Below are 27124 nucleotides of genomic sequence, written 5' to 3'. Positions count from 1 at the left end.
CCCCTACCACCCACAAGCCAGTAGAGTACGACTCAATTTATGTTCTAGGAATGTTTTCAAGTGTTTAGACTCTTTGGTGTCTAATAACGTTTCCTCATAATGACTCTCTATGAGGATTCATTACACACCAAAGAGTCGAAACACCTAAAAAATTCCTAAAATATAAACTGAGCACCCCAGTGGCTTGTGAATTGGGGGCTAATTGGCACATGGGATGCCACTAATTCCCCACTCCCACCTACAAAGCATTGGGGTCAAAATGTACAGAAGAAAAGAAGGTGTGTGATGAAGACACCAAAGAATCTAAACACTTCAGAAATTCCTAAAAAATAAACTGAGTACCCCAGTGTGTGTGGGGGGGGGGGCGTAGTTGACACATTGCAGTTGATAGTTGGCACTGTCCAATGACAGTCAAAATGAACAGAACAAATGAAGTTGTTCAATGAATCCTCATAGGGATTCATTATGAGGAAAGGTTGTTGGACACCAAAGAATCCAAACACTTGAAAAATACTGACCACACATTTTGTTCCATAACTCCACTTCTACAAGGGCTAGAGCTCAGCTTTTTTTAAAATTAAAGCTGGGGACCCATGTCAGGGTTAGGATATGGCGACCTAGCATAGCATAGTCTTTATTTCGGTCTTTGACGAGTACAACAGCAAAATAGACAAAAATGGTTCAATCTACTCCTACAAAATAATAAAAAGTCTCTATAAAATTACTTAGTATAAGTAGAAGAAGCTATAAGTTAAAACTATGAACATAAAACTATATATAAAACTATATCTATCTATCTATCTATCTATCTATTGTAACACTAATAACAGAATGACACTGAGTATAAAGGTAGCAAGGCAGCAAACTTATGTAATTAATACAGAGCGGTGTGAAATCTCATATAATATTTAGTTCTTAATGAGGTCTAAGCAAATTTTGCTAGCTATAAGGCAGAACTTAACCACATTATAGGATCTAGAGTCATTCTGAACTGCCAAGAGGAAATGTAGGTAAAAGGAATCAGTACAGCCTGTATTTGAGCTAATATCTGAAGAGATGAGCTTATGACGAATATCATGGTAATAGTGACAGTACAAGAGTACATGAGCTGTCTTTTCAATCTCACCAGAGCCACAGGGGCAAATATGCTCTCCATATGGAATTCTTTGATATCTCCCTTCCAACACAGCTGTGCACAAGGCATTGCATTGGGGCAATGTCAGGGCTCTGCGGTACTTTGGAACTTTGGCAGGGGTAAAGCTCAGAATTTGATTACCCAAAAAGGGTAATCACCAACCGGAATGGAGCCCTGATCAATTTGTCGCTTCATATCATACATTCTTTCCCTTATTTTGAGTCTGGCACTTTCATAATCCAGGGTTAGCTGTGCAATGGGAGAAAAATCGTAATAATATAGTCTTTCCTCCACCCCTTTCTGGATATGATGGGAATATACAAAATAAGTAAAAACTTTAAAAAAACACACATTAAAAATCAACCTAGTGCCCCACTGCCTTGAAATCTGGGTGTTAGGTGGCACCCATGGGGCCCTACCCAACACCCTATTATAGTACCCCTAGGACCCTTGTAAGTGGTCCAAATTGATCCAAATCCAAATCAAATCAAAATTGAATTGGGGTGATTTAGGGAGATAGATTTGGACACAAAACAAATCAGGGGTGATTCGATTTGGGCACAAATTGAATTTTTAAAAAAATTGATTGGTGCACATCCCTATTGCCCAACAGATTGATCCCAAACTAGGTAAACCAAAGAACTTGTATTTTATTTTCCCACTTGAATTCAATGAGATAAAAATAACCTTGAAGGCAAATATTGTAGCTTATCTTGTCTGGGTTTGGCTTGTTAAAAGTGAGCAGTTCTGTTAGAAGAGTGGGACACTTTGATCGGTAAAGGTAAAGTGTGCCGTCAAGTCGATTTAGACTCCTGGCACCCACAGAGCCCTGTGGTTTTCTTTGGTAGAATACAGGAGGGATTTACCATTGCCTCCTCCTGCGCAGTATGAGATGATGCCTTTCAGCATCTTCCTATATCACTGCTGTCTGATATAGGAGTTTCCCATAGTCTGGGAAACATACCAGCAGGGATTCAAACCGGCAACCTTCTGCTTGTTAGTCAAACATTTCCCCACTGCGCCACTTATCGGACCATTTCATTTATCTCTACCTAGATTTCAGCACTGAACAGCAAGCACTCAAACATCATTATTTTTAAAATATATAGTAATTGTGGTATGCAAAGAATAACCTACAAATTGAATATTTTAACAATAGCAGTAACAATGGTACACTGCAAGTTTTGTAAAACCTGGCTTCAGGAAAAAAAAATACAAAAGAAGTTGTAATTTTCTTCCTCATTTCATCAAAAGAGGATCAGTACTGATATTTAATTTATTATTATAATAATTGTCTTTTAGATTAGTAACTTACCCACACTAGAATTCAGATCCCCATTCTCAGACTCTGCTCCGTGCTGATTATTACTGGCATGATAGTTCGACATAGCTTCTAATTTAATTTTTTTCACCTTCATTGCTTCTGCAATGGCTGCATTGGTGGCAGCTGCTGCAGCTGCAGCTGCAGCTGTCAGACCTAAAAAGAGACAGGAATGGAACTAATGAAATTATAACTTCTCACCAACTTTTCATTTGAACTGATACTCTTGTTCCATCATCTGGGGTCAAGGCACCTTTTTAAAGTTAAATTCAGTAGCACAGAAGTCAGAACACTGGCAGACATCCTAATGAAGTGGGCACAACACTGCAGCTATGAAGATGCAGCACTATCTTCCCCATTGCGCTGTCTGCCTCAGTTCCACATGTGCTGTTCTGCATCAGCGAGAGGGGGCATTTCTTCCAGAGCTCTCTCCTGCACTTCAAGCAGCAACGTGTTTCTGCTGTGACAAAGGGCTTTGGGGATGCAGAAGAGTGCTCCAGAAGTACATGCTTGCGCCACAATGGAACAACATTAGCGTAGCGGAGGCAGACAGAGCAATGGGACCAGCTACGCTGCACCCCCTAAGGCCTAGCTGCTGCTTCTGCCTCCACTTCATTAGTCAGGATGTCAGTCACTATTTACTTCCAATGTTGTTTACAATAACAATTCTCACTGAAGAAATGTGTTAAAAAATGAAAACAAAAAAACCACTCTAATTTAGAAGAAAAATCAGCAACACAAAATGTAATCAAAATGTTATGCAGTCCAGAGAACTACTAGCCTGTAAACTGGGGAAAGCTTCTCTGTATCAGTGATAAAGCTGTCCACTTGTGCTTTTCAAGTATCAGTGGTAAAGCTGTCCACTTGTGTTTGTATCAGTCAAACATAAGTGAAAACTGGATTCAGCACGGTACATACCTGTGCTAAACCAAGAGATATAAGAATTCATGTTAACATAGGCATTATATGAGGAAGGTTATTGACTTAGACTGTGCATATATCAGGAGACCACCTTCTCCCTTATGCTTCATCACAATCTTTAGGAGGAACCAAGTGTGCACTTTTGACCATCTGCACACCAAGTTCAAACAACAACAACCCATAAAGGAGTGTTTTTGGTGGTTGCCCCTCAGTTGTATTAAGAGTCCTGTCAATGTTGGAGCTGAAATTAATGCTGGAAGCATTGTAAGACAGTCTTCTGTGGGATCACTGAGGCTCACTTTTAATGTCTGCGGTTAAACAAGTGTGGGGAAAATTCAATTTTGCTTTGACTGAATAGCCCCATTAGGGGTGTGCATGAATCATTATTTGCAATCTGATTCAACCTTGAATTGAATAGCCAAAAAAAATCGATTCATTGAACCAGCCAGCCATAGCTGGCCAGTTTGATGAATTGAGTTGGAAATTTGTGAAAAAAATGTGACTCGCCAATAGGGAACTATAGGGAACTCAAATCAACCCATTGTTCCCCATGGGTAGGTCCTAGGGATACCAAAGTGGATTGGGTGGTAGGGCATGACCCTACCTGCCTACCACCTGACCCACAAAACGATCAGGCAATTTTTATGTTTTTAAAAATTTTTATCTAGGTCAGTAGGTCATTGACCCAGTGACCAAAATAAAACTTTTAAAAAATCATTAAAAATAACCTGATTGCCTGAATTTTTTTGTGGGTTGGGTGTAGGTAGGCTCACCCAACCTATTGTGGTGTTCCTAGGACCAATCCATGGGGAGCAATGGGGCTATTCGAGTTCCCCATTGTTCCCTATAGGTGAAACAAGCAAAGTGAACACATTTTGCAACCCTGCCTTGCAAACACACTCACACACACACACACACACACACACACACACCACTGTAGAACAGAAGCACACACAGTCTCACCCAACACAGAACAGAACACTACATTTTGCAAAACTCACTGTCCAAAGATAGCCAAAAAAGAATCACTGACCAGAATCTAATGCCAGCCACAGTACCCACGCTGCAGTAGCATAATTGGTGTGTTGCTCTCTCACACACCATTATGACTCTATGTTCACTTGCAGTAGCTGCCACATCACAGCAACACCCTTAGCAACCAGCAAGAATAGCCATCTCAACTACAGCAACATCTTCAGCCAACATTTAGATTGAGAAAGTACACCTTGCAATAAAGAATGCAGATTGCAGAGCAGACCAGAGAAGTGAGTGAAGCACAAGTTAATCCAAGGTCAGACGTGGAGCTCACCACAGCAATCACCAAGAAAGATCACACACACACACACACACAGAGCAAGCTGAGCTGCCACTGCCCTTTCTCACCACAACACCTCACAAACAGACCAAACCAAAAACACAACTCAAGGTAGGAAAGAAAGCACCCAAGTTGTTCTGCCTTTCTCAATCTGTGATCCAGCAAAACCAGATAGTTACAGCAGCAATAGGTAGCACAGTATTATACTCAGTGCTGAGGGAAAAAAACCAGGGATCTGGTTAGTGCCCACCTTGTTTATTTCAAGAGCCAAGTTAAAGCATGGCCTTGTTCATTGGCATTTGACGGAGGCTAGGCCGTGATTGTACACGACTGCTATAGGCTAGAGATGTGCACAAACAGGTCCGTCCACGCCCGGGAGGCGGGGGGGGTAACTTTAAGGAGCAGGGAGAGTGTCCATCCCCACCTGCCGCTTTACCCCCGACGGTGCTGTCTCAAAAAATGCTGACGAGAGGCTGCTGCGTACCTCTTTGAAGCCTCAGTCAGCATCATACCAGAAGTGGCCGGTGTGCATGCATGACGTGCACATGCACACACTAGGCTGCAAGGCTGGAGACAGCACAGTTGGGGGGGAGGTGGGGTGTGGATGGGCACCCTCCCTGCTCCTTAAAGGTAAACCCCCTGCCTCCAAACTGATCCAAATGCCGGACCTCTGGACCATAAAAGGACCGCCAAACTGGTCCATGCACATCCCTACTATAGGCTGCTTTAAGTTGGCTGATGAGTTTCTTACATTGCTATTGTACTGCCTAATATTTGATTTATTCTTATCTGCATTTAATGTTTCTATGATTTTAATTGGTTCTCTCTCTCTCTCTCTCTCTCTCTCATGTATTTTTATTTGCTGTTAATCATCTTGGATCTTTACGCACTTTCCATGATACAATTTTTCCAGTCATCTAGCTTCACTAGGAGACCCCAATGAATTTCACTAACTTCCTTTTGTCGCTCCTATGAAGTCACATCAAAACATGGTGCAATCACATGCAGCTTTGAAAGGTGCTGTATTGATGCCTTCTACCCTGCAGCCTTGGTAAAGTTCAGTCACCTGGATCCAGAGCCATACAGTTTTTCACCTCCCTGCAACACTGCTGTGGCACAGGTGGCTCCAATAGCTGCAGGCCTACAGAACTCTAGTGCCTGGCTGTAAGTGCTCTGACCAGTGCAAAACCACTCAGCTAAAAATGAAAAGTAGGGAAATCCAGTAGTAGTTCTGTAGATACAAAGCACACAAATGATTTTGGGAAAAGGGTAAATTATGGATTATGCACAGGTTAAAACTTCTTCATCCACACTTTTATTCTACTTGTGTAGAAGTATCCTCCATGCTTTTTGGATAAAAGTGCTACTTGACATTAGGAAACGAAGATGGGGGGAAATCAATCCACAAACAGAAATAAAAAATAAAGTATTCTTTACTTTGTTCTGGTATTTGTTCCAAAAATGTAAATAAATGTTGTTTTGTTTTGTTTTTTAAGTCAGCCTATTATGGTTGCATGCAGTAGTTATCATTAATATGCTGAAATTGATAAGCTGTTTATGTCTGGCATTCTTCCTGCTGATTATTCAGTGAGACAGGCCACTTTATAAATATCTCATCACTCCAGCGTCACAGAAATTTCATCGACAGTGCTCCTGCAGAGCTATTAGCAATATGAATCTAACCATTACAAGAGGGAGGAAAAATCGAACATGTGGCATTAATACGCAGTCCTGGTTCCTAACCATCTGATAGGCAGATGGCGTAAAGTGGATTCTCCAGCTGAAATGAAGGGGCACATCATTTAAAACCTTGTTTGCATTCTAACTGATATCAGTGCCATATTGATATACATGATACATCATGGCAGTATTTGAACAATCTAGTTTGTTTCAGTCATAAATGTTTACAGCCTTGTTTTTTATCTTTAGAAGCATGTTCTGAAGCGCGTATTTTTAATTTATGAAATCTATTGTTTACTTCTGTGGAACCAGAAGATTAGCAAGACGCAGGAATATGAAATTGCTACAACCATCACAGAAGAATGCATATACAGGAGCTCCCCCACCCCCCGCTTTTTTCAATAAAGATCGTTAGTAAAGGAATTAAAAAATTAGCTTAGGCATTTTATGCATTAAATACATTTATTCATTAAACCTCCCAGCTTCCCCCCCATGCGACATACTTAGAAGTTTAATGCTTTAACACAGCTATTCATTTAAAGCTCTCACTGCGTGCAATTAATCTTGTCCAACAATTTAATTCAAAAACCAAAACATCAAAAACTAAAGTTCAATTCAACAATCATGGTTCTGAAGTAATCTTCTCTACTGCTGACAGTTCCTATAGACTCGTTGGAAAAGTCTGTTCAAGGTGTCTTGTAAGAGTGGGTGAGCCTGAATTATAACTCAATTCAAAGCTCTTCAAGTCTTAGCAGGGACTCAAGTCTTAACTTCAGCTAGACACTGAAAACTAAAAGGAGCACACACACTGAATACCTCCCCGCCCCACCCTCACCCCCTCAAATAATCCCTTTCTTCACCACAGTGCTATTCAGCAGAATAATTTCCCCACCCATCTCTCTCTCTCTCTCACACACACACGAAGCTCAGGGCTGAGATTTAAGTTTTAAATGAAACATTATTCTTGATGCTGCTCTTATTATGGTGATCAACATTCATTTCTCTCAAAAATCTTAATTATAAAGGAGGGAATTCACACAACATAAAGCTTTGCTGCAAAATGCAGCAGCAGAACTGTAGATGTCTCCTCTCTAATGGATCTCCCTGTTCTTTTCAGTAAGCTGTAGAGACCTTGCCCTTGGGCTCTGTTTGTTTGCAAAATAGTATTGTGGGGCTCAGGGAAGGACCACAGTGGTACCATTCTCAATGATATACCACAGCTCTGGAATCAGCTACTCATAGAGTTTTGTCAGGCCACCTCATCATTGAAGTTTGGGTCCAGGATGAAGACTTGTGTTTTATTCTTTCAGGAATTTTGGCATTTGTTGGTGCTTTTAAGTATCCCTGTTGCTATTATTGCTATTCTTCAATACAGTGCTTCAACAGTTCCTCCTATTTACTGGGAACAGTTCCCATTTTCTGGTAAGTTCTTGGTAAATCAGTGGCTGACATACTAACGAAATGTGTACATAAGAAGACTGTGCAGGGACACTATGGGATCCCACACACAACTCCCCCAGTGTGTACCCTGCCAAGTCCCTCTGCACGTTCACTGTTGTTCAAGAGCCCTTATAATTCAGAACATTGCCCGCACTCTGGAAGTGCTCTCCAAGATCAGAAATATATTGCTGACCATCAATGACATGTCTCTGGACTTAAAGAACACTTCTGGAGCACAAGCAGCACTCGGAAGCCTTAGCTCCTTTGCACAAGGGCACACATGCAAGAAGACTAGGGTAATTGTGTGCGAGCTCCCAGTGTGCCTCCACAGAGCATCCTTACACATGAATTCCATTAGTATGTCAGCCACTGTTCCTATTTTTGCCTTTTGGAGATGTGTAACTAATGCTGTGACTGGGAAAGTATATTGCACTAGTGTAAGGCTGTTGTGCTAGATAGTTACACTAAACCCATAGCTTGCATTCCAGACTTGCACTTGTTCTGAAAGTTCTCTGTAAGCTCAGAAACACATCACTTGCATTCCAGACCTGGTGCGCAACCTGTGACACACCTCATATTCCTGTGCCAATATTTTTTGCACGAAAACTTTGCTCAAGAATGCAAGAGCAAAAAAATGCAATTCCAAAAATCCCTGTGATTTAGCACAGCTACGTGATTACATGCACTAGTACAACCTAGTGCACAGTGGCCTCTTTGGTGGGCCACTGTGCGAAACAGAATGCTGGACTAGATGGGCCTTGGGCCTGATCCAGCAGGGCTGTTCTTATGTTCTTATGTAACCTGTTGCATAAGTGCAGCATTAGTCAGTATGCAGGCCATGATTCTTCAGAGTTCAGTTTCTTCCTCTAGCCCTTAAATTTCAGATTAGGGAGAAGATGCATAATCTCCAGTGTCAATGTGTGCAAATAAACACCAGGCCACCAGTAAGCACAGCTTGCCATTTCACATTGCAGAAGCTGTCAATAACCTGTCACAAGTACAGTAACACCTTTCTGCATTACAAGTTATTGCATTACCAAAACAACAACAACCACCCAGCTTCTGACTTTTAAACCTATGAGGAAACATGTTTGCAGAGTAATGCAGCCTACTGAAGAGGGGATGGTTGAATGGCTAGCAATATGTAATAGTGAAGGCCTGGGGCTCAGGCAACAATCTTTAGAGTTGAATTAGGGTATTGCAAGCATGTCCCTACTTTTGTTTGTGAAGTACTGGAGAGTGTGCCATTTAATACATACCTGTATATTTTCTTGTGTGTCTGGTCTCAGAAAACCAATTACTTCTTTCTTTATAAAATTTATCAGTGAAATAAATCACAACAATTTATTTTGGAGCTGGGAGATAAAGACTTGTAAAAGAAGACTAAAATTTTGTTTTAAAGTGTAACCCTTCATCTATGAACTTGCTTCACCTGTGCAATTTTGGAAAAAATAATCTATGTATAGATTATATAGAGCCCATTTTAGGGACTACTCCGTGAGGGTGGTGAAGAAATGCTTTTTCTCCAACTCCATTGCATCTGCTCAGTGCAGACCAGTGGAGCTGTTTTGTGTAGAAAAGGCATTGCTCCACACATCCCCCCCAGGTAATGGGGGAGGAATCATCTACAGCCTGCTGTGATCAGTTTGCATGTCACTTTGCAGATAAAGTCACTCGCATCTGTGCTGATTTGGACTCCAGAGTTTTGGCAGTTCTGGCAGATGTGCCTCTGGTACCATCTGGTCCTATTCTTTTCAGCTGGTGCAGCCTGAGGATGTGGACAGGATCCTGGGCAGTGTGTGGCAGTGTATCATGTGCTCTTGACCCTTGCCCTTCATGGCTAATAAAAGCCAGGGAGAATACAGGTAGATGTTTGGAGGTGATTACTAATGCTGCATTAATGGAAGACAGGATGCCATTGTGCCTCAAGGAGCCAATGGTAAGACCATTATTTTAAAAAGCCCTCCCTTGATCCCTCTAACCCAGACAACTATAGACCTGTCTCTAATCTTCCCTTCTTGGGCAAGGTGATAGAGTGTGTGGTAGAGTCCCAGCTGCAGAGGGTTTTGGATGATACGGATTATTTGGACCCTTCTCAATCTGCTTCCGCCCCAGATATGGGACTGAAACTGCCTTGGTCGCTCTTGTGGATGACCTATGCTGGGAACTAGGCAGGGGGGAGTGCATCCCTGTTGATTCTGCTGGACCTCTCAGCGGCGTTCAATACCATCAACCATGGTATCCTTCTGGGTCGCCTCTCGAGAATGGGAATTGTAGGTACTGCATTGAAGCGGCTCCAGTCCTTTCTTAGGGGGAGGGTCCAGAAGGTGGTGCTGGGAGACTATTGCTCGGCTCTGTGGCCATTGGCCTGTGGGGTCCCGCAGGGTTTGATTTTGTCCCCCATGCTGTTTAACATCTACATGAAACCGCTGGGAGAGGTCATCCAGGGACTTGGATTGAGTTGTCAGCAAGGAGTCCCTGGTGGCGCACTGGTAAAACTGCCGCCCTGAAACCAGAAGGTTACAAGTTCGATCCTGACCAGGGGCTCAAGGTTGACTCAGCCTTCCATCCTTCCGAGGTCGGTAAAATGAGTACCCAGAATGTTGGGGGCAATATGCTAAATCATTGTAAACCGCTTAGAGAGCTCCGGCTATAAAGCGGTATATAAATGTAAGTGCTATTGCTATTGCTATTGCTAATATGCAGATGACACTCAGCTCTATCTCTCCTTGTCACCTGATCCTAGGGAGGCAGTGGATGTCCTGAATTGGGGGCTGAAGGCAGTGATGGGTTGGATGTGGGCTAATAAACTGAGACTGAATCTGGATAAGATGGAGGTAATGTTGGTCAGTAGGAGAGCCAATTGGAATGAGGAGATTTTACCGGTTCTGGAGGAGGTTGCACTACCTTTGAAGGAGTAAGTACGTGCCTTGGAGATATTACTGGACCCGGCTCTGCTTTTGGAATCTCAGGTGGAGGCAGTGGCCAGGGGTGCCTTTGCATGGCTTCGGCTAGTGCACCAGCTGCATCCCTTTCTCGAGAAGGCAGATCTGGCCATAGTTACCCATGGCTTAGTCACGTCATGGCTGGATTACTGTAACGCACTCTACATGGGGCTGCCCTTGAAGAACATCTGGAAATTGCAGCTAATGCAAAATGCGGCAGCTAGGATTTTATCTGGAGCTGCCTGCTGGGATCACATCACATCCATTTTGAAAGAGCTGCACTGGCTACCAGTTTGTTTCCGGCTCCAAATCAAGGTCCTGTTTTTGACCTTTAAAGCCCTTAACATTTTGGGCCCGGGATACCTGAGGGACCGCCTGCTCCCAAGTGTTGCTGCCCACTTGATGAGGTCATCTGAGGGGGCTCTGTTCTGGGTGCCAACAATGAGGGAGGTTCGGTTGTTGTGCATGCAGGACAGGGCCTTCTCTGTTGCTGCCCCTGCACTCTGGAATGCTCTCCTGGTGGCTATTAGCTACTCAGTCTCCATAACAGTTTTTAGAATGTGTGTTAAATCTTGGCTTTTTACCCAGGCTTTTATATGATGGTCTCTACTGCTGCTTCTTTGTATTTTGTACAGTTTTTATGCTTGTATTTTAATTTTTTCAGTAAGATTTGTTTTATATTTTAGCTTAATAATTTAATTGTGTCATTCTTTTTTGTCTTGTTTTCAATTTTTGTGTAAACTGCCTTGGGATTGTTTTAATGAAAGGTGGTATACAAATCTAACAATAAATAAAATAAAATAAAATAAAATAAATAAAAGGGTTTTAGTATGCGATTTGTATTTAGGCAAACCTAATGCAAGCTTTGCCACATATGAAGAACCTACGGTTATATTTAATGTTCTCCTGTTGTTGCAATCAGAAAAAGGTGTGACATAAACAGGAGCTGAAGCAGCACTTTTTGTCTGGATTAGGGGTGTGCAATTCAGGTTTTCGGTGATTCGGTTCGGGACCCAAACCGAATCACCCCCGTTCTGTTCTGTGCCCGAATCTGGGCTACCCAAATCACCCCTGATTCGGTTCGGATTTGGATTAAATCCGAATCTGAATCCGAATCGATTCGGGTATGAAAAACGGGTCCCAGGGGCAAAATAGTGGGGTGGGGTGGTAGTGCCCAATGGTTGGAGGCTGGATTCTATGATAGCAAATTAGAGTGGATTCATGGTGTTTCATTGAAAATCTCATTAGCTATCCTAGAATCCACACTCAGAATACCTCTGAAACAACAGAACCCTGTACCCCATGGGTTATAAACCCATGGGGGTGGTTGGCACCCTATGTGCACTACACTACCACTCGCTCTGGGCCACCCCAGCACCCCCCAAGTGCACTTATGGGGCTGCTGAAAGCTCCATGCATACCCTATGAGGAAAAACCTTAAAGACGCGTAAACTTTAACAATTCCCCCCAAATCAGCCTCTGCCCAAATCCTTTGAAAAAATTCAGGTAGCTTCCTTGACCCTACCTAGCACTACCAACAACCCCACACTGCTCTAGGCCACCCCTTTGCCCCCCGCGTGAAGCTATACATTTGCTGACACCTCAATGCTTCTCATGGGGAAAAACCTTAAAGACATGTAAACTTTAACAATTCCCCAAAAACCAGCCCTCTGCCCAAATCCTTTGAAAAAATTCAGGTAGCTTCCTTGACCCTACCTAGCACTACCAACAACCCCACACTGCTCTAGGCCACCCCTTTTCCCCCCCGTGTGAAGCTATACATTTGCTGACACCTCAATGCTTCTCTATGGGGAAAAACCTTAAAGACGTGTAAACTTTAACAATTCCCCAAAAACCAGCCCTCTGCCCAAATCCTTTGAAAAAATTCAGGTAGCTTCCTTGACCCTACCTGGCACTACCACCAACCCCACACTGCTCTAGGCCACCCCTTTGCCCCCCACGTGAAGCTATACATTTGCTGACACCTCAATGCTTCTTTATGGGGAAAAACCTTAAAGACACGTAAACTTCAACAATTCCCCCAAAATCAGCCCTCTGCCCAATCACTCTGAAATTGGGGTGGTAGCCTCCACCCATTAGGCAGTACTACCCCACCCCACTCTTTTTGCCCAGATCCCACGTTATGCCCCCTATCTGCCCCAAAGACACTAAAACTTCAAAAATTCCCCCAAAATCAGCCCTTTGCCCAATTCCCCTGAAATTTGGGTGGTAGCCTCCATCCATTAGGCACTACCACACCACACCACTATTTTGCCCCTGGGACCCAAAATTCGAGCTGACGTCACATCAGACCTTTTTGAATTCAAATCGATGGAGGCAAAAAGGCAGGAAATTCAAAGAGACGTCAGCCCAAATCACCTGAATTTTTCGGGCCCGAATCAGGGGTGATTTGGCTCGACCCCCAAAAATATTGGGGGACATCGGGGGTGATTCGGTTCGGACCCGAATCACCCGAAATTGCTCGTTTCGGGCACAGATTGATCTGTGCCTGAAATTTTTTGCACATCCCTAGTCTGGATGTTGTTGAATCTTCTGTGCAAGTAAGGGAATTGCTCCTAAATGCCAGTAGAAATACTAGGATAACCAGGTGTCAACTCTGAAGATACTGCCTTTTTCTCCACCGCCCCTTTGCCCAAATTTTTCCATTACCCTTCAATTTTGCTGTGCAGCATATAGGCACATGACCTGAAGAATAGACAGGGCATAAAGCTCCTGAGTGTGGAGAAAATCCAAAGCTAATATATAGATGCGAAAGTAACAACTACAGCAGCGTCTTCCGTCACTATCACTGCCTCAGTCACTCTGTCACTGAAGCAACTGCTTTGAAAAACCCATGTTGAAAAGTGGTATATAACTATTTATAATAGTACAGGTGGCCCTCATCACCTGCACTTTCGGCAACTGTAGTTTTGCATATCCGCAGATGGATCTTAGAGGCCCGGTTTCTTTATCTGCAGTGTGAAAATAGACTAAAATTCACCTATTCCCGCTTGTGGAGTGACCGGAAAAGACTTCCAGCATCTGTTCTGGCCGCCATTTTAGAGCATGGAGCCATTTTGAGTCTCTTTCTTTAAAAAACAAATCTTAAAATTTAAGAATTTTAAGCATCTCAGGATTTGGCTGATTGTGGGATTTCCGTGGGTATTGGAGCCCTGCAGCCCTGGAGAGCAAGGCACTGTGCAGCCCTGGAGAGCAAGGCACTCTTATTTCTCTCTAATTTTAAGACATTTTTCTGTTTAGAACCTAACCCTCCAATTCCCATAGAGTTATGTTTTCATTATTCACAGTTTCCTTATTCACGCCTATAGGCAAGAACTATAGCAAATAACGAGGGCCACCATTAGTAGCAGTAGCAGAAGTAATAGGAGATCTTTTAAGGGGCAGGCAGACACTCCAGATTACTTTCTGGTAATCTTAGGTTCCACACAGGTAGTCAGGGCTATTGGAACATGCTGCCTAAAACTGACTCACCAATTTTCATGGATCTACTTCAGTGATGAGAGTTTACAAGACAATGAACAATTCAAAAAGAAATGACTAATTCAGAAGTTCTTTTTTTTTTTAATTGTCCATGTAACTTCAAATCGAGCTAAAGTGATCAATATCCTAACTGTGCAAATCCAATCAAACAGCATCATTCCTGAGGCTCCAGAACATATTTTCAGGTAGTCCAGATATTGATGGAAGGAACAGGAGATATCCCCCCGCCACTCTGTGTGCACCGCTGCAGCCTTAGTCTGGAATACAGCTCTGCTTCACCAGCATTTCATTAGTCATAATGTCAGCCATTGCACACAATGGGTAGGATCCAGTCTAAATTAGTCATTACGAAGTCGAATTGAAATTAATCAGGCTTAAATTTGTTATGACTAATTTGTCTCATTGATTTAAGTGATGCTTAGTCATTACTAACTTAGCCTGCATGCTGTCCACTGGCCCCAATCCACCAAAGGTTAATTATAAATGAAGGAGTCATCACTAAACTCTACCACTGATTTCCATGGGACTTTAGCATGGCTAAGAGTCAAACTAGATGAAATCTTCACTGCATGCTTGGCAGCTGCACCCCTCATATCTTCTGAGAAGCAGTAATGGGAGTGGGGCCCAACCAACAATGGGACTGTATTAGGGAACAAGGAGGACTTTAATTTTTCCTGCCTTCCTACAGTTTTCCCTCCACCCATCTTTGCTATTTGCCTTGAAAGGAAAGCTCCTATTGGTGCCAACATTTAGTAAAAGCAAGTTTTAGGATTAGGCTGTAAAAACAGAAAACAAAATATCCGACTGCTTAAAATCATAAAAGTACCTATTGAATTTCATATTTAAGGCATCACCTTATTTTCTGAAATATATGGTCATGTATTTTAGTCAGAATTAAGCTACATATGTACTGATATCAAACAATAACTGCATGTTTTATGAAGAATCTGAAATATATCATGGATGTGCATGCAGGATAAAAACAATTCAATTAAGAATGTAGGAGTTTTTTTATTTTTATTTTTTAACACTCATCTCTTCAAAAGCAATAGATTCTCAGTCCTCATCCAGTCTGTTGCATTATTCATTTCATGTGCAACCTCAAGCTGGACCATAAATTGTTACTTTATCTAATCAAAGGCGACTTAACTCTACAGAAGGTCAAAGGTTTAATTTTGTGAAGTATTATCTTACGCTAGGAGTTTAACCGAAAAATAGAAGAAGAAAAACAGCCGAGAAACTGGTAATAAATGAACCTTTATTGCCTCAGGCATTGGTCTAGTTAATAAACTTTCATTGAAGGTTTCTTTCAACTGTTACGGACAAGAAGGTTAAAAAAAAAAAATCTTAAATTACAGCCATGTGTGACTTTTAAAGCAGGAATTCTTTTTTATCTCAACCTCCCTAGTCTAGAAGTAAGACAAAGAAATTGTCTTCAGTTTCTTAACGAAAAATGCATGCTTCTAAACAGATGAAAAAGCACAGATATCTCCTTTATAGAAGCAGAGGTCAGCTTTGATTTTTTTCCCTTTTACATGCCTCTCACAGACGTTGGCTGATATACAGGCTAAAAAAGCACTTGTGCAACATGTTGCATTAGCACAAAGCTGTTGCATTAGGTAGTCATGCTAAGTCTTGAGCGTGCATTCAAGATTATTGCAAACATGTGCACAACCTGTCACATGCCTCATACATTGTACTGGGAACTTGTGTGCAAAAGTGCAACAGCACAGTTCCATGAATACCCATGACTTTGAGTATGACTTTGACTTTGTGATATTTTTCGACTAAGGTAAAGGTAAAGTCTGCAGTTGAGTCGGTGTCGACTTCTGGTTACAACAGAGCTCTGTGGTTTTCTTTGGTAGAATACGGGAGGGGTTTACCATTCCTTCCTGACGCGCAGTATGAGATGATGCCTTTCAGGATCTTCCTGTATCACTGCTGCCCGATATAGGTGTTTCCCATAGTCTGGGGAACATACCTGTGGGGATTCGAACCAGCAACCTCTTGCTTGCTAATCATTTCCCCTCTGCGCCATTACTAGCACAGCTTTTTCATTACATAAGCACTACATTAATCTGGATGTCAGCCACTGCAGCTTGTCTCCTGGTCTTTACAACCAATTTCCTTCAAAGTGTGTAAAGATGCATTGGCCACTTTATACACAAACAAAAAAATCAGGACTCATAAACACACGTTTAGTGGATAACTTCCCAAAAGAAAAGCTCATGTTCATGTTGTCTTGAAAATAAACCCCACTATGGGTAAAGGTAAAGTGTCCATCAAGTTGGTTTCGACTCCTGGTGACCACAGAGCCCTGTGGTTGTCTTTGGTAGAACACAGGAGGATTTTACCATTGCCTTCTCCCGTGCAGTATGAGATGAGGGCTTTCAGCACCTTCCTTTACGGTTGCTACCCGATATAGGAGTATCTATAGGACTTACTCTCAAATAAACATGCACAGAATTATAGCAGCATTAAGCACATTGATTGATTGATTGATTGATTGGGGATTAAACCTCATTCTGTTTAGTAGGACTTTCTTCTGTATAAACACACTGTTGTGAACATATGCAGCTGCTTTATACTGAGTAAAATGATTGCTACATCTAGTTCAGTATTATATATACCGACTGGCAGCAGGATATCTGGAGATTTTCCCAGCTTTATCTGGAGATGACAGAAACTGGACCTGAAACCTTCTGCATGTAAAGTACGAGACTGTTCTCAGAAGCAGCCTAACCCAGGCTAGGAATACCCAGCCTAGATCAGGCTGTGCATGAGAACTGTCAGGATCAGGCCCGGTGGAGTAGCACTGCCTAGCCCTGCTTCTGAGCCTGGCTGTTAGTTGAGGTGAAGGGAGCAAGCACTCCCTTAACCTGGACTATGGGCTCATGTGTTCCCTGGGGTTATGTTTAGTCCCAGAGGACACAGAGATGGGCACCTAGAACAACTGTCTCCTGGGGCAATTCCCCAATGTATTTCATGATTCACTATGGGATCTCCAGCGGCTGGGACGCATTGTCTCGGCCTCTGGAGCTCCGCATTGCTGGCACTCAGTACAGATCGTCTGGGAGCGCATCTGTGGTCCCAGCAATATAGAATTGGCCATCTGGCGGGGGTGGGGGGGAGTTGAGTTTCACAAGAATTGGTCATCTGTGGGGGAAGGTGAGTTTCACAAACTTTCGTCCGCACCCGCCTGCCGCCCAGCCCACCTGGTCGTGTGAACAACCTCTATGTGTTCTGCTAGATATGGTCCTTCCAGAATAACATAAATCACCAACCCACATCCACCAAAATATGTCAGCAGAGTTAGCTGCCTAAGATAATCATACAAGTCTTTGTCCAAGAGAGATTACACAGTCTGAGAAAAGGTGTGGAAGGATCAAGACCTCCAGGAAAAGTAACAATAATAGTTAACATTTATCAAATAAAAATAAATAAATATGTTTTTACTACAAGTTATGTGAATAATTTCTTTAGACATGATCTTGCAGCTATGGGTGGTACAGCAGCTCTGCACATGCATGGCTCCATTATCCCACAACATCCCACAAAATGGCCAGCAATCATATTTCCAATCTCTGCCAACTGCATCCATAAGAACATATACTGTAATGCTGAATTTGTTGGCAAGCCTAGTAGAATCTTCTTTATTAACTCTTGATGCACTCTCCATTGTTTGAACTTTTAATGCTTGTACCTCTTCTATTAGGTGAGCAGCAGAGCATGTTCTGGAAGCATGTACTGCCTGATGCATGTATGTGCTATAATCAGTTTTTTGGGAAGCGGACCTGAAAGAGCACATGTATGGGTTCTACCATGGTTTTCCTTACTCTGAGTGTACACTACAGATGCACATGTTTCCCTTCCCACAACTCCCATTGTATGCCTCCACTGAACTCCCCACCATCATCCCTTGCCTGTTCTGCAGATCTGGGAATTCCATTGCCTATCCTACAGGATCACTGATCATATTCTTGCTAGGTCCACATGTACATTCCCTTGTGTGAATTTATGCCACAGCTGCTTAGGCATTATGTGTAATGATAGCTTACTTCACCAACTTTGCATATGCATCCAAGTGCATACAGCAAAAATGAACTGGATCATACTCTTTCTGATTCGTGAATAAATAACAGAATATTTTCACAGATACAGCTAAAATTGTTACTATGTACAGCAGTAGTACCAAAAGTCTCACCAATAATGCAAAGGCTTTCGTATTTTGTTTGTTTGTTTTATTCTCATTGACCAAAATCCAGACAAAAGCTTCACTTGCATAATGAGTAAAGTTCATGTTGTTGTGAAGTCACAGAAATTTTCAAAATTGCACTCTTGCACAAAATTTCCCCACAAAACATATGAGGAATTGGTTTTACAGCAGGAAGCATGCAATACTAGTGTGGAACTGCATCTGTCTCTAATGCAACATTCTTGCAATAGAGCAAAACTGGCCCTATCCACCCCCAGCACACCAGCACAGTACCTCCAGTGACTGTTGCTGGTGTCTATCTTATGTTTCTTTTTCGATTGTGAGACCTTCAAGGGAGCCATCTTATTTGTTTGTTATTCCTCTGTGTAAATCGCCCTGAGCCATTTTTGGAAAGGCGGTATAGAAATCGAATTGATGATGATGATGATGTATTTCTACAAGTGCAGTGTTGGCCTGGATGTTGGCCATTATTTTTATAAAGAAGCCACCACTTAAGGAAACATAATTTTATTTATAAACAGTCAAAAACAGAACTTTGAAAGGATTTAACACATTCTTATCAATTACAATTAGTATAACTTTTAGCAATATGGACACAATTAATTAATTGTAACAATGTTACAATTCAGAATAACTGAAAGGACATGTTCATGCCTGTAACTGCAAGTAATATAGCTAAGTAATAATAATCTTTCTACCACCAGGAGCTTTTGGTGTTGGGTTTTCTTTCCCTCAGTGCTAATCCACAGCTTAACACAGAATGCTTGGCAACGGAACTTTGGCCGAACTAATATCTAGACATTGTTGAGCAAGTAACTCTGTCCTTTCATATTCCCAGCCCTAAAAATATGTACCACTTGTGAATGAGTGGATGAAGTTAAAAGGCATTAACCTAACATTAATATTTGCTTGTTTCTATGCTATCACATAATTCTATAAACCAGGCAGACCAAACCAAGTGGACCCACAGCAAGAAGAGCTTGGGGCTCCAAGAGAGGAGTCTCAACCATCCTTATGATGTGTGTACAGAGGTGGGGGAAATACCATGTCACAAATAACAAAATTAAATAATACAAAACTAAAGGAAGAAACATAGAATGAGAAAGGTTAGAGCGGGGGTTGTCAACTCTTAAAAAACACTATTTTAGTACCATGATCTAAGGCCTAGAGAAATGTTCAGGAAAGAGAAATGTCCGGTAAAGTAGAGGTTAAGTGGTTCTCAGGTAGAGGTGGTTTGTTTGTTTGTTTGTTTGTTTGTTTGTTTGTTTGTTTGTTTGTTTGTTTGTTTCCTGGCAAGATGCAGATAAGAGGAGCCAAATATAACACCTGCCTATTTACCTAAGGATTACAGCTTGTTTAGAGGAGGAGAATTCTGACCTGAGGGGAAACAGCCTGACAATGGATGCCATCAGTTTTCTGGACAATGCCTCAAATCCCACCCATCCCCAACCAGGGATAGGATTTTTCTTAATCAGTTGACAACCCTATTAGGGAATAACCCTAGCACAGTCACAGGTTGAGATAGCTTGGGCTGACTTGAGAACAGCCCCTTAGTTAGCCTTCAGTAACCCAGTTTGGCTCAGGGGTAAAGACTTTTCACTGACCTATTCAGTATGTCCTTAAGAACTGTGGTTATCAGAAGACCAAAACAGGGCATTTCTCAACTCTAATCGTGGATAGTGGTCTATTTATATAGGCTTCAAACAACAAATGCCATAACCCCCAAGCAAACTTCATTTGAAGACCAAAAACAAGCAGAATGAAGAATGCTATCAGCAAGCTGGAAAAGAGATCTTGACTAGCAAGAGCACACACACAGAGCTCACATAACCAGGCTTTACAACTATGAGTCTGTTCAGATAAACCTGAGCTCTGTGTAAGCAGGATGGGTTTGCACCCTGGAGCACTTCTGGCATCACTGAAGGACATCCCAACATACTGTTGATATGTCAAATCTGTTAGAGGTTGATGATTTTTACCCACAATAGGTAAAACAGCAGAGCACTAAGGAATGAGCACACAATCCAGTTACAGAGTAGGTAGCAGAGGATGGTTTGGATATTGCAGCTATTTAAAGAAAACACATGGAGATCCTTGTATGACTAAACACTAAATATTTATTGGTTAAAAACCTAGCCCGATTTTTGTGATCGTAAGAATAGCCCCATTGATTTACTGAATATGAAGGTATCCACACAATATATTTTCCTGAATGAGGTTCTATGATCACTATAGGATTTGAAACCATCAGAGGGTAGGGTTTGGGGGTTTTTTTGGTCATGTCCTACAACATTGGGGTAACTAGGTAGGACACTGCTTTAGACTTCAGTAGAGCAGGCAGGCAAACAAATTTCAGCAAGGGGGCAAAGAATGCTGCAAGGTTTGATAGCCTGCTCTTGGATGAATTCAATATTAAACTGCAAAAAATCTGCTATGTTTTCAGAGCATTAGTTGTGGCTGTTTTATACCTCATGTTATAACTCGTGTTTGAAATGTTATAGAGATGGGACAGTGTCACACTTTTTAAAGCAAAGGAATTTGTGCCTTTGGCATGGTTAGCTACTGCATGGACTGTTTAATTCTTTATAACAATAATGTCTCAGTAGGGCTATGCACACAATAATCAAGATGACATTAGGAGGCAGCGAACCCAGCTATTAAAGCTTGTGAGAACCCACACAAATCCCTTCAGTTCAGCCCGCTCAGGTGTCCGTGCTGGGATGCCTGACTCGACGCTCAGTTCTTGCTTTCTTCCATGGAGACTGCGGCTGCTGTATAAGTCTGGGTGCTTTGCATGCAAACCCAAAGGGAGGTTCTGCTTGTCTGTGGGGAACACAGTAGGAGTTCTTCCCCGCCATGTCACAGCCAGATGATATTGTGAAACGCCTTAGTGTCTAGAGCCAGTCAACTGATAAGTAACATAGGGCTCTTGAGAAATAAACATGTATTCTCTGAAACAGGTGGTTCTGGGGATAACACAACTTTGTCTTCTTCCAAAATGCAACTCCTGAAACTATGCCATCAGTATCTCTAAGTAAGAATCGATAAATAGAAGTTATGGATTAATCTTGGTTGGGAGGCTGAGCTCATCCTGCAGGGAAGTTGTTGGATCTAACCAAGTTGATATAATTAATACTCACTGAGGGCAGGATGCCACCTTGTTTGAAGGAAGCAATAGTTAGACCTCTTCCTAAGAAGCCCATTCTTGATCCCCTGGTGATAGATAATTATAGTAATTATATATAATTACCCATGGATGGGTAAAATAATTGAAAGGGTGGTGGCTGACTATCTCCAAAAGGGGTGTGCTCGAACCGCAATTTAAGGAATAGGGGTGTGCTTGAACCACGATTCAAACAGTATGGGGAGGGGATCAGGAATTGAGAGCTTTAAGAAAGAAGAGAGCAGGTCCTTACCTGCTCTCCGCTGCTGCATGTAGTTTCCTGCTTGGGCAGTGCTCAGCCCAAGAATCCCCAGGTGGTGCCAGTACTCACATGGTACCCGCACATGCACTGATTCTTTTGGATCTCTCAGCGGCTTTTGATATCAACCACCATGGTATTCTTCTGGATCGCATGAGGGATTGGGGATAGGAGGCAGTTTTTAACAGTTGTTCCACTCCCGTGTCTTGGTTAGATTTCATATTGTGGCATTTGGTGACAGTTGCTCTTCAAAATGGAAGCTACTATATGGAGTCCCTCAGGGCTCCTTTCTTTCACCAATGATTTTTAACATCTATATGAAATCGCTGGGTGAAGTCATCAAGGGATTTGGTGCTGGTTGTTATCAAAATGCTGATGACATCCAAATATATTTCTCCTTCTCATCAATAGCAGGAAATGTCATTAGCCCCTTAAATGCCTGCCTATAGTCAGTAATGGGCTGGATGAGGGATAATGAACTGAAGCTTAATCCACGCAGGATGCTCATTGGTGAGGGTCATAATCTGCAAGATGGGATAGAACTTCCTGTTCTTGATGAGGTTACATTCCCCAGAAAGAACAGGTTTGTAGCTTGGGAGTGCTCTTGGACCAGTCTCACTTTGGTGCATCAGGTTGAGGTTGTGGCCAGGAGTGCTTTTTATCAGCTGTGATTGATTCAGCAACTCTGCCAGTTCCTTGAGGAAGATGACCTGAAAACAGTGGTACACCAGCTGGTAACCTCCAGGTTGGATCACTGCAATGTGCTCTATGTAGGGCTGCCTTTGTATGTAGTTTGGAAAATCCAGTTAGTCCAAAATGCGGCAGCCAGCTTGGTCTCTGGGGTATCCCGGAGAGACCACATTATGCCTGTTCTTAAACAGTTGGACTGGCAGCTGATATGTTTCAGGGCAAAAGTACAAAGTGCTGGTTATTACCTGTAAAGCCTTGAATGGCTTATGTCTGGTTTACTTTAGAGAGTACCTTTCTTTACAAGATACCCACTGCTCACTGAGATCATCAGCAGGGGTCTGTCTTCAGGTCAGGGGCATAGCAAGGTTGGAGTGGACCCAGAGACAAGATTTTAAATGCCCCCCCCTCCTCACTGAAGCTCAGTTCATGAAGCAAAAAAACTTAAATGAGGCTGAATAGTATGTGCCACAATAGAACATCATCCTAAATTATTTTTTTAAAGGTTTTGTAAATTATGGACGTGGCAAGTCATTTCTAGAGTACTAGAGGAAGACATGCTTTTCTAGTAGCTCCAGGTCTTAACACTCACATCAATTTCGGAGGATGAATACAACTGAAGGAAGTCTGGGCTGGTGCGCCTTAAAGACCCATCTTTTTAGCCTGGCTTTTAATGATATCTAGTTTTAAGTTTTATTTTAATGAGTTTTAATTTGATTTTTTAAAAATTTTAATTGTTTTATCATGTGTGTTTGATATTAATGTAAATCACCCTAAGCCACTTCAAGAAGGGTGTATATATATTGAATGAATGAATGACCTTTCAAACCTATTTGTCTGAACTTTGTATCACCAATTTTGGCCGTTTGCTGTTAGTCATGTGCATGGACCGGTTCGGAGGCCATTCTAAAGGCCTCCAGACCGGTCCGGACACAGGGTGGTTTTGGTTTGGGAAGATGGGGTGGGGTGTTCCAATAAGGATAGGGGGGGCTTTACTTACCCCTCCCAACAACCACACCGTATTTTATTGAGCAATCGGGCGGCAGGATATCTCCCTGCTGCCTGCTTCATTCCCCGCTTGGCGGCTCAGCTCCTCCTTTTGTATTAAGAATCGGGCGGCAGGATAGCTCCCTGCCGCCCCCTTCAAAGCCCCGCTCGGCTGGTGGCCACCCCCAAGAAGACCCCTGCCGCCCCCAAGACCCCTGCCACCCCCTTCGTGCGAAATCCCTCCCATTGCAAGAGGGCAGCAGGAGAACTCCCTGCCGCCCCCTTCCCCTTTGCCGGCTTGGCTGCAAATGCCATTTGCAGCCAAGCCGGCAAAGGGGACGGCAGGGAGTTCTCCTGCTGCCCGTTTTCTAAAAGGAGCAGTTCATTTTAGAAAACGGGTGGCAGGAGAACTCCCTGCCGTCCCCTTTGCCGGTCGGGCTGCAAATGGCTTCTAAGAAGCCCTTTGCGCGCATGCGCGCAAAAGGCTTCTTAGAAGCCATTTGCAAAAAAATCGGGCTAGGAAAGATTTTTGTGATCGTCAGAATCACCGGGCTCGCAGCCGAGCCTGGTGGTTCTGGAGCGGCTAACTCGCTCCTGTAGCCCGCCCCTTAGCCCAGGTTTGCGGAGCGAGTGCTCCGCAAACCCGGGCTATCTGCTCGCAAGCAGCCGCGGTGCGGCTCCGCGGTGCAGCTACTCGTGAGTAGACCCCCGGCCGGGAGGCTTAAAAGCAGCCTCCTGGCTTGGAGGTCTCCCCAGTGTGCCCTGCGCATTCGCAGAGGGCATACTGGGGCTTCTGGGGGCCGCGCGGCCCCCGAGCTCCTCAGCCCCCGCCGGCTCCGGCTCGGAACCGGCCATTGTGTGGGCAGCCGATCTGGCTGCCCTGGGCTCCCTGCCCGCTCGTGAGCGGGGAGAGCGGGCTTAGCCTGCTCTTCCCGCTCACCAGGAAAAACCGAGTCTCACTGATCGTGAGACCCAGTCCATTCTTTTTCTGGAGAGGAAATTAACCTTGGATATGTGCTGATGCATTGTACAACTCACATTTTACTGTTTGCAGCACTGATAAGGCACAATTGATCATTTTTTTCTTACAGAAATATTACATTTAACATTGCAAGAGAGAACATTGATTGCCTAAAGAAAATATGAACACCTAACCAAATGAAAACATCCATTAAAGGACAGCTGAAGTTCAGACTTCATGTGCAAAATATCAGATGACAAGGGATAGGAGAAGAGTAGCTGCTTTCATACACATGTTTATAGGTTAGCTTTTAATGTTATGTTTTCCATCCATTTTGTTTACCAGCACTTTTTATCCTAATTGCACAGGATAGGGCAAGAAGTAACAGCTTATGGCAGGGTGCAAGATACATGAGGGGTGGTCTGACTGCTGAGTCTCTGGGAGAGACTTGCAGCTGCTGTTTCTAGGAAATCACCAATAGTGGAGTGCAACTCCTGTCCTGGAACTGAGCCTGTTCTCACAACCATTTGGGGTGTTCTAAAGGCACAGTCCTACCTCGTGCCTCCCAAACAACCAAATTTTCCTTCTGGTGCCACAGCTCACACTCCTACACAAACGCAGAAATAGCATTCTCCTTTGTTGATATTAGGAGCTGCGTCCTGCAGCTATCCCACAATTCACTGCGTGAACAGCAGAGAGGCAGACCTCAGTACTGCAGCAGCTCCACCCTGCGTGTCCCCACTAGCTGCAGGACTCTATGATAAACATTACCACCAACTGTCCAGGAACAGTTTAAAACAGTGAGGCAGCACAGATGACCAAAACAAAATGGCGAGCACAGGCTCCCTTTTTGTCCTACATTACTTTTAACCTGGGTAGCGGATCTGGCCTACCTAGGTTCGGAACTGCTAGATCAGAAGGACTCCTGGTGCTCTAGATGACAACAGATTCCTGGATTAACTCTCTCCTACCAGGAATCTCTGAATGTGTGAATGGGCTCACCATGTGTGTTCTCTCTCTCTCCCTCTCTCCCTTCCGCCTGCCCCCACCCAACTCTTCTTCCCTAAGGTGGAGCAAGAGATAACTAACTCAGGAAGTTGGAGCTAGAGAAAGGAGCAGCTCAATTCTGATCCCACCTTGTATTTATGGTTTTCCTTCTCCCCAGGAAAACAAGTTAGTTCCATGTGGTTCAATAAAGGACTCCTTGCCTCAGTCACCGAAATATTTCCATGAATCCCTGAAGACATCAAGAATAACTTGTAGGAAACAAAGAGTTCAGTTCATCTATATTCAATGCAGTAGCAGGTAAAATACCTAAACGATCTATATATGGAATGAAAATTCAGCAGTCACACTCAGTAAACAAGGAACAGCAGTCAATTCAAATGTCACTGCTAAGTTGAATGCCTCAAAGATTTAGACCAAGTCATCATTTTACTAGTCTGACTATGTCTATATAAACAATTAACAGCAGAAAATGCTAAGAATGGTATGGAATGTTAAGACATATAACCATTTGTACAGCATCTCTTCCCAACATCCAGCATAGCATGTTTTCCTTTTCTCGATGTTAGTTGTAAATCAGCATACCCTGATGCAAAATTATAGCAGATACTTTTACAGCAGTATTTGGCTTCTTGACAGATAACATAAACAGTTACTTTGGCAGCTTCAAATATGCCTTTAGGTCAGATAGTTAGTTAAGCAAACAATGGTTTATTGTATGGTTTCTGAGTTATAAGATAGATAGGTGATTTGAGAATTAATTCCTATGTCATAATTTTTCACACCTGTATATAACTATTACGGAACCACACACTAGGTAATTCAATAAGGGCTAAACTTATGTGAGTGTGGTTAAATAATATGTTTTGTTTTTAACTGCATTTTCCCCTGCTGTGCATTGATTATCCAATTTGTTCCCTGTGTTATAACAACCCATAATTGAGACCAGAAAGCTCAAACATTATAAAACACACTGAATTAAAGTGTCATTTGAAGGGATAGTGTTTGAACAAGTGTCAGAACAATATATCTAAAAGCAGGTATTAAGGTAAAATGAGAATATTCCTGATTTCTCACCGTTCCCCAGCAACAATCATTTGTGTGGCTCTAGACTCCCAGAATTAAATACATCCTTATATTATATCTTCTTACACTGGCACAGTTGAGGTCATTCACACAATCTGGCAGGTGGGGTGGCTGGCAGGCTGGTTGAACTCACCTTCCCCAGACGATCACTTGTCAATTGCTGGGAGCGTGGACTGCGCTCCCAGACTACCCATACTGCATGGTGCAGTGCAGAGCTCCAGAGGCTGGGATGCTGCATCTTGGCCTCCAGATATCCCACAATGCACTGCGTGACATACATGATGTATTTGGGAATTCCCCCAGGAGACGGGCGCTCTAGGTGTCCATCTCTGTGTGTGGCTGGGCTGGAAGCCACCTGAGCTTGCACACGAGCAGGAAGTCTGGGTTAAGGAAGCACTTGCTGCTTTAACCTCAGCTAAAAGCCAGGCTAAAAAGCAAGGCTAGGTGATGCTGCCCCGCTGGGATCAGGCCTGATCCTGGCAGTTCTCACATGCACCTTAAC

General features: G+C 43.0%; 1 protein-coding gene across 6 annotated transcripts in view; it reads right to left on the bottom strand.

The window, feature by feature from the left end:
* The window catches only part of DACH1 (dachshund family transcription factor 1), a 553005-nt gene that overhangs the window by 267851 nt on the left and 258030 nt on the right, over positions 1 to 27124 (bottom strand). For 4 of the 6 annotated variants that reach the window (XM_053307879.1, XM_053307878.1, XM_053307884.1 and 1 more), the window contains exon 3: positions 2451 to 2612. The exons of the other annotated variants lie outside the window; for them this stretch is intronic. In XM_053307879.1, coding sequence (XP_053163854.1) covers positions 2451 to 2612 — 162 coding nt within the window. The remainder of the gene's footprint in view (positions 1 to 2450; positions 2613 to 27124) is intronic. 6 annotated transcript variants of the gene reach the window in all.

This window comes from Hemicordylus capensis, chromosome 3, assembly GCF_027244095.1.
Source record: "Hemicordylus capensis ecotype Gifberg chromosome 3, rHemCap1.1.pri, whole genome shotgun sequence".
NCBI classification, from domain to species: domain Eukaryota; kingdom Metazoa; phylum Chordata; class Lepidosauria; order Squamata; family Cordylidae; genus Hemicordylus; species Hemicordylus capensis.
Note: the sequence above shows the minus strand (reverse complement) of the source record. Positions and strands in the feature narration are given on the sequence as shown.